This window comes from Erithacus rubecula (assembly GCF_903797595.1).
Source record: "Erithacus rubecula genome assembly, chromosome: 16".
Classification (NCBI taxonomy): domain Eukaryota; kingdom Metazoa; phylum Chordata; class Aves; order Passeriformes; family Muscicapidae; genus Erithacus; species Erithacus rubecula.
Window position 1 is genome coordinate 2,675,349 of NC_136668.1, and position 8,667 is coordinate 2,684,015.

The following is an 8,667-nucleotide window of genomic DNA, read 5'->3' on the forward strand; positions in this document are numbered from 1 at the left end:
TGGAGAGTGGTCGGTCTCCGAGATTCCCCTCTTCCCTGCGCTGTCACTTTGTGAGGCGAGCTGAAGGTTCGGGAGTAGGGCTGGTTGGGGACTGCGAATCTTGCCTTGTGCCTCAAGGTGTACAGAGATAAGGCGTTTCGGCCAGGGCAAGGCAGTGAAGTTGGGGAAGGGTTTGGAGCACAAGCCTGGTGAGGAGTTGCTGGGGAGGGAAGGGGACGCAGCCTGGAGAAGAGCCTCAGGAGAGGCCTTATTGCTCACTCCGGTCACCTGAAAGGAGGTTGCAGCCAGGTGGAGATGGGTGTTAAAGGACAAAAGGAAATGATATCGTGCTGTGCGGAGGGGGATTTAAGTTGGCCATTAGGAGAATTTCTGTTATTAGGAGAATTTCTGTTAGAACGGGCAGCGCGGGTGGAGTCACTGTTCCTGGAGGTGCTTAAGGAAAGGCTGGATGTGGCACTCGGTGCCATGGTGGTGTTTAGGTTGGACTCTCTGATTTAGAGACTTTTTTTTCCAGCCTGAGTTTTGTTGCAGATCTCGTTAATGAGGAATTGCTCACCTGTGTAATGGCAGTGATGAGCCCAGTGCAGGAGCTCTACTAATGCCCTCAAACCTGAGGCTCTTTAGCTGAACACTGTAATGCTGGGAGGAAGGGGTTGGTTCCTCTTGTCTAGAGACCTGTATGTGATAGCTCTGTTTTTAATGGGGCTTGTGATGAGACAAATGACAAAAAGTGTTTTCCTTTTTTCTTCTATGGACTCTACAGGGTAGTCTTACCAATCTGAAGATGGCAACTCTGATCTTTGTTGATCAGGAGAATGGTGAACTTCGTGCTCCCAAGAGTCAGCTGAAGCTCCCTTCAGGATCTTGTGCGTATTTGCTGCCCTGAGGCAGTAAGAGATCAAGTGAATCACTTTTTGTTATTCCCTGCTCTTAATGGTAATAGTTTTCTATTCATAAATCCACTTACCCAACCAGTTCTTCCAAGCTCATCAGTTAACTCTTGCTTTTGTCATAAGTGTGGCTTATGCTTGTGAATTACAGATGGTGAGCAGTGATTTCCATGGCAACTAGTTTTCCAGCAAGTGCACTTAGGCAAGCTTTGGGGTTGCTGAAGTTTGCTTTTTTCCTCTTCTTCCTCATTCCAGCAAAAGCCTTGGCTGAAAGAACACAAGTTAACACTCCACTTCCTAAAAAAGGAATTAATACTTCTCCAGTCACATCTCGCTCTGTCAGAAAGGCTCTTGGAAATGTGAATAAAACTGAAGGAGCCACAAACAAGTTGGATAAGATAAAACAGAAAAATCAGCCTTGCACTGTGAACAAGGTGAGTACAACACTTAATGCTGGGGAGGAGGGGAAATCCATCCTTTACCTGCTGTTGTGGCTTAGCTCTGACATAATTAAGCACCACACAAGTGCTCCTTCACTCTTTGATGGGATGGAGTAAGAACTGGAAGGGAGAATGTGGGAAAAAAATAGGCTGAGATTAAGGCAGTTTAATAATTAAAAATCTCAAAGGAAAACAAAACCAGTTCCTTGCCAGCAGTTGACTAATGCCTTGCCAGTCCTGGAGCAGTGGTAGCCCTGCCTTCCCAGCAGTTTTCCTTGCTGAGATGTCATGCAGTATGTGATATCCCTCTGGGATCAGCTGTCCTGGCTGTGCACCCCCAGCCTCCTCCCTGGTAGGCTGTGAGAGGCACAGAAGGCCTGGACTGTGTAAACATTGCTTGGCCATAGCTGAAAGAGGTGTGTGGATCAGTGATGTTTTCATAACAAATCCAAAACATGGGTTCATTAGAATTGCTGGGAAGAAAAATAACTCTATTGTACTTAAAAGCAGGGCACATATGTAGGTGGTTCTGGAGGAAATAATCCGAGTTAGTGTCTTATCCACATCTCAAGAGTTCCATGTTCTAGTGCCATCTCCTGCCACCACATGTAGTACTGTGCTACATAAACTCAGCTGAAACATTGCCCATCTTCATCTTATTTGTGTTGAAGGCATTAGAATTTAGGCCTGACTGAGAAAAGTATGACAGGTATGCTTGTCTGTAGACCTGAACAGCTCAAGAAAGCTACCACAAATACTCTATAGTGTCTCAAATAATGTTACTTCCTCTTTTTATGACTAACAAAAGACTGGATTGGAAAGCTGCCATACAGTGGCTGAAGAAGATTGGCCAGAAATAGAAAATATGTTTCCTGTGGATCCTCATGGTAAGAACTATTGATGTAATTACTAAAATTGACAATAAGGCTTTCATGAGTGGTGGCATTGTTCTAAGAATTTGTCCAAGCTACTGTGGCACACAAGCCAGCATTGCATTTCTCCTGAGTCCTTTCTGAAACATAAGGGTGCTTGCTGCTTCTGAAATATTTAAACAAGAATGAAATGCTATTTCTAACAGTAATGGCTATGCCTCAGATGTGTTATTCTGAGTCTTATTGTAGTGACAGGAAACAAATTCCAAATAACCATGTGTTAGCTTCTTAGTTCATTAGTGACAAGTATTCAGAGGAATAGAGAAGAATGTGTGCTAAGATGATTTGTAACTGAAGAGTTTCCTACTGCTGTAGGATATAATAGTTGAAGATGAAATATCTAAAGCTGTTCTTAGGCCAGCTCATTTTAGATATTCTATCTCAGTCCTTCAGATTGTGTCCTTAAAGCTTTCTCCTTTTCATATGGATGTGTGTGAAAACTACTGTGCCAAAGACTGCAGTGTTGATAAAACATGCATGCTTTGCTTACTGGAGTTACTGCTTTACATCATCACTTGTATTAGGCAGCCTAGTGTTTTCATCAGGGAGTATGGGGTGTGTATAGGGCATTTCATGGACAACTAAAAGGTGCAATTGCAAGTAAATACCCCAAAAGATGAGACTGCTGTGTAGTTTTAAATTGGCTCCCTTTTCATTTAGTGTAGAAGAGTTTGCAGCTTCCCAGTCTACTGCACACTGACCTTCTTTCTTAAACAGACTTTGAGAGTTTTGATCTTCCTGAAGAGCACAAACTAAGCAATATCAATCTGTGTGGTGTTCCCCTCATGGTATTTGAAAGGACATATGACAGATGTGTGCAAATGGTTCCTTCACCTGTGAAGATTAAAGATTGTGAGTTTTCGTGGGAATCCAGTAAGTGGAAACTTTGTATGATTTTCAGTACACACAGTGCTCATCAGTGGTTAGAGCAAAACCTAGTTGGCTACAGCAGTGAATTGCTGTTGCTGTCTAAGCTACCAGAGGAGTGCACCAGTATCCAACAGCTTCTCCTGGGTAGTCAGGCTCAATGTACCTGGCTAACAGTTCAGGCAGTGGTCTCAGAGTGGTGTTGCTAATTTATGGCTTAACCCAGCTGCAACAAAGTGCCATGCAATTGCTCACTTGCTCCCCTACTGTGAGATGGGGAAGAAATCAGAAGAGAAAATGTGAAAAAACTCATGCTTTGTGATAAAAGGAATTTTGATAACTTAAGTGAAAGCCATGCATTTAAGAAAAGTGAGACAAGTTGCCATCAACAGTCAGGGGTTCAGCATCCTCACAACAGCAGGGCTCCATCACATGCAGTGGTGGCTTGGGAAGACAAGTGTCATAACTCCAAATATCCTTCCTTTCTTCTTCCTCCAGCTTTATTTACTGAGCATAACACCATATAGTCTGGGATATCTCCTGGGCCCCTTGGAGTCACTGTGCTCCCTTCCAGATGCTTGAGTGCTCTGAGCTCCTCACTGGTGGAGGGGAGAGTGGAAAAGGCCTTGACTCTATTGCTGAGCAGTGCCCACACAATTAAACCATCCCTGAATTATCAACACTGCTTCCAGCACAAATCCAAAGCACAGCCCATAACAGTGATTGTGAAGAAAATGAACTACCCAGTGGAAAGCAGTACAAAAGCAAGCTTTTGTGGTGCATTGCAAACTGATCAGTTAGGTGGCATTAGCTTGCACAGTGAAGCAATATTTCCCTTGCTTATTCAAGAGTTTTGTGCTGAGCTTCTGGGAGGTAGCTTGTTAGTGTGCATCCTGAGTTTGAGAAACTGATTTGATTTATTTCTAACTTCCAGACTTGCTAGAATCAACTGCTGATTTCCTTGCTACCCTGGATGAGATCATTGACATGCCACCTCCAAATTATGATGTTTAATGTGTGCTCTGAAGTTTCTTTTGAGGTTAAATTTCATGTAGTTCTGTATTTCAATAAAGCCTAGTTTAATCTATATGCTGTTGTACTTGTCCTTTTTCAGTGAGCCCAAGATGTGGGTAGTAAAATAGAGCTTTGAGGAGGAGGTTATCTGACAAGCAGCTAAAGCCTGGATAAGCTTCTAAGTAAGGCTGTAATACACTGTTGTCACCCATATCTAGGAGTTAGTACCTGCTGACTGGAGTGTGTGTGCTGGGTTGAAATCCTTCTGCCCTCACTGCCTAACTTGATCCATTAAACATGCAAGGGTTTGAGCCAATTTTTATATCTAGTGTTAAGTAAGCACTAGAGCTGGTACTCTTCTGGTATTATCCCTTTGAACTTGTTTGCTCTTCACAGTTGCTAAGGTGGTGTATGTTGGGTTCTTATGCAGCTGTAGATTGTTTTACAGAAAAAATCCCTGTAACTAAGGCACTGAAACTGGTTACACAGTGCCATCACATGGTCTCTTGGTAGGAGCCACACAGGGAAAAGCACATTGCTCTGTGAGGCCCTAGAGAACAGTGGTATGAGACACAGTCTGGATATGACATCAGCATAAATTTAGGTAGCAACTTTTTGTATGTACAGACAGACACCTCACTGGGTGAGAGACACTAGTATTTCATATGTGTTATGGAAATTTATCAGGGTGAAATGAGATTTGTTTATTATTTTGAAATATTCACTGTGATCAAAAACCTAGATCTTTGTACAATCAAATAAGCTTTTTGTGCCATGTCTGCGTGTACACGTGCACATTAAGACATTTAAAACATGCTTGTAGACTTTTGTAGCAAACTGAACAATTATTTGCATAATGTTTAGAAAGGGGATAAAAAAATTTCATATTCACAGGCCTTTTGGTATTGATGGACTTTGTTCTTGGCACTTAAATACTTATTTGTGGGGCTGGTGGGATGGGTGTGCAGAAAGAGTGAGTCAGGCTTGGGAATATTGGTGGCCTGTCTGCATAGGGATGAATGCTGCTGTGGTGTAGAAAATAAGATGGTAGTGCTAGGATTAACTAAATTATTTGTGTTAGCTACACTGAACCTCATCTCAGGCTTTTTGCTCATTAGGATTTCTGGCTAATGCTGGGCAAAGCTTTTTGCTTTTATAAAGCTTAGTTTTATGAATCCTGTGTTCAGTGTTCTGGCAGTGGGTGGCACCATGGCAACAGCCTTGTTAGAGCTTCTCCTCCTTCCTGTAGGCTGCAATTGTGGTGGTGCATGCCTTTGGAACCTCTCACACAGGGTCTGTCTGCAGTGGCTTCATTGCCTCCTTAATGGGAAATGGAGGGTAAGAGTGGGCACCAAGGAGCTCTGAGTGCCTTTACCCTGGGACCACAGGGAACAGTCCATCAGCCAAGCACTTTGTCTTCTGCTGTTTTACAAAGAACAGAATGAGAATCCTGGAGGCAAATGGTCTCTCTAGGGTTAGCAAGGCCATGAATCTTGTAACTTAGAGTTTCACTGCAGTTTTACTGGTGCTAGGAAAATACTGTAGTGGAAATACCATAATGCCCTCCTAAGTATCCCTAGAATAAACGTAATGTGCTCTGAGAAAATCAGGCACTAACCCCCTCAATGTGTCTGTAATGAGTTTTATATACAGGTTAAATACAGAGTATATGTTTAGTAACTAGTTGGGATCTAAATGTGTGTCAGATCCCACTTATTTTTGCATATAACTTTGCAAAGCATGTGAGAATTGTTTTTTATAAACTTCTAACTACAGTCTGGGAAAAGATTAAAGCATGGTGGGCCTGTTGGGCTCAAATGATCTACAAAGTTAGAGGAGAAAAAGTTATAAAATGGCTTTAATGTGTTCTTGCTGTCAGATTATGAAGAGTGCCAGGATGACAAAGGAATGTGCACACAACTTGAGGTGGGTGTTTTCTTACCTTTAAGAGGGAAGATAATCTCTCCCAGTTAATGAATTCAGAGGGAGGTTCCTGGAGCTTTTGGTAATTGGCTTTGGTTTTTTGTACTAGCCAGATTATTTCCATTAACCATATGGAAGGTGGAGCCTTTGAAGGACTTCAGATTTCTTCAGTGGTTGAGACTGGGATATTTCAGCATTTCAGCCCAAAATAAGTAGCCAATGGATAAAAGCATCTTGTAAGACCTTCTATCACAAAGACACTTCAAGTGCAATTCTGTAGCTTCAGTAGAAGTGATTCCCTCTCCTATCAGTGCAGGGACAAAACTGAGGTTATGATGTATAGGGGGATGTGGAAGAGGGGAAGAGCTTGGAGCATACACACACTGAAAACTGTTCTGGGTCAGTACTTTTCCTACAGATCTGAATTCTTTAAGAGCATATATCAGGTATGTCCTTGATCTCTTTGATATCATTGTCTGAGCTGTCCTGAACCCATCTCAAAATTAGGAAAATCTAAGACGGGAGCAAAATTAGACTTTGTTAGATCTCATGAATAGTAATTATGATTTACATGGCACTGATAAAGATCTAAGATCCAATCTGCATGTTTATCTCTGAGATACTAAACTTTTCTCAAGACTTTCTAAGGATCTTTGAGATCCAGTGTGATGGAAATACTGTTTTGATGATGGAGATTTATTTTTCTGGTACCATTTTCTAGAAACTGTTGGTAATCAACACCAACTGTTGGCTCAACCAAAGCCCTATTAAAATCCTGAACCTAGCAAAAGAACAGAGTAGAATAATGAATAGGTTTTTTTATTTCTTTTATATAACAAAAGGGGGATGCATATTAGAGGGGGGAGATCTGTACCTGCTAATTGCCTCAGCCAGTGGGGAAGAAAGAGATATAGCTGGGAGCTTAGGATAAAAAGGGAGCTGCATCACTGAATAATTTGATATACTCCATGGGAACTGTCTATGGCCTTTCCTTGTACTTGAATGAAGTTCTGGGACTCCTCTGTCTCCTTGTTTGAACATAAACCTCTGACATCATGGATAATTTTCCTGATCACAAGCAAGCCCCATGGCAAGTACAGGAGCCTGCAGATTAGTAATTAAAAGGCAATGGCTATAAATTTGATCTAGAACATTCCAATCAAGTATGTTTTCTTGAACCCTTTGAGCCCCACATTAGGGCCAAAAAGGCCTGTCATGATTTAACCCTGACTAAGCACCACACATCTGCTTGCTCTTGGTGTGGTGTGAGAAGCAGAAAAGGACTTGGCTCTGTGCAAGCACTGCTCAGCTAGAACAAAAACATTCCTGTGTTATCAGTACCAGTTCCAGCACAAATCCAGTACATAGCCCTATGCCAGGTCTTATGAAGAAAAGTAACTCTGTTCCACCAAACCTTCATAGATCTTAAAATGGATAATGTGCCCCAGAAAACACTATTTCTGGTTTATTGCTGCACCATGTCCCTGCAAGGTGAGTGCAGCTAAGCAGTGCTCCTGGTGCCTTTTTCCCATCTTGCCAGCTGTGGCTTGAAAATTAGTCAAAGTTCTCAGGCTTTGTAATGTATGTTGGTAGGAAGACTGTGGATGAACTTCATCCTATGGAGGTAGAATTGAATATTGTCAGGCCAACAATGAAAGGATGTTGTCACCGAGTGTTATCACTTGGATCGTGTGGGATGGCTGTGAAAGGATCCAGAGACCTCGGCAATAGCTGTGGGGACTTTGTGGGGCTGTGCTAGATCAGGAGCAAAGGGGTAGCGGCACGTCTGCCAGGTCCTTCTGCGAGGAGCCGGGGTTAGGAGACAGCGCCCTGTACCGAGCCCGGGAGGGGAGAGGGAGGGCGATGGGGCCCCGGCAGGAGGGGCTGTGTGACCGCAGGAACTGCGACTGCGAGCGGAGCCGCGAGAGGGAGACCGGGATGGATGGAGGGATGGGGACACGGGACAGCCCGGCTGCAGGGATGGATGGATGGATGGATGGATGGGGACCCGGGACAGCCCCGGCTGCCGGGCGGGGTCGGTACCCGCGGGCTGTGCCGCATCAGGTTGCCTCTTTCTGGGACCACGGTAATCCGTGAGTAGCACGGATCCCAGCGACAGAGAGCTCTCCTTGATGAGGAATGGTTCGGGGAAAAAAACAATCCCTCTGAGAGAAGTGGAGAAAAAAATCTGTTTATTTAACTGACTTCCCAGCACAAAAAACGAACAACACCAAACAGCAAAACCTCTCGCCGCTCTGAAGAGATGACAAACTTAGAGAAGTCCCCTCTATGGGTCACACCCAGCTCACTCAGGCTGTTCTCAGCCCCTCTGTGGGTCACAGTGTTCTTGTTGTTTCTTTTTCAAACAGCAGCTACCTAAATGAGTGTGTGAGAGGCCAGGATTCAATTTGTCTGTTTGTCAATTTGCTTTCTGGAGGGCTCTTCAACTGCTCCTGAATGGAGCTTCACAGGAGGGCTTGCTGTGCCTGGCAGGGAGGGGGTGGGGTGGGCTGGTGGCTTAGGGCTGCAAGGAGAAGCAAGGCTGGTTAGCAGACAGTCTTCTGGATGGATAACATCTTCACTCCTTTGGGCTGTGGTTGG

The 8,667-nt window shown here is 43.8% G+C and overlaps 1 protein-coding gene across 1 annotated transcript; it reads left to right on the forward strand.

Annotated features, from left to right (window-relative positions):
* The first annotated feature begins 37 nt into the window (after window positions 1-37).
* On the forward strand, window positions 38-4,218 carry PTTG1 (PTTG1 regulator of sister chromatid separation, securin). Its single transcript, XM_079319902.1, has 6 exons — window positions 38-42; window positions 764-866; window positions 1,146-1,324; window positions 2,139-2,217; window positions 2,980-3,135; window positions 4,064-4,218. Exons 2-6 carry the CDS (start codon window positions 785-787, stop codon window positions 4,141-4,143), a joined length of 576 nt encoding a protein of 191 aa, XP_079176028.1. The 5' UTR covers window positions 38-42; window positions 764-784; the 3' UTR covers window positions 4,144-4,218.
* Window positions 4,219-8,667: the final 4,449 nt, after the last annotated feature.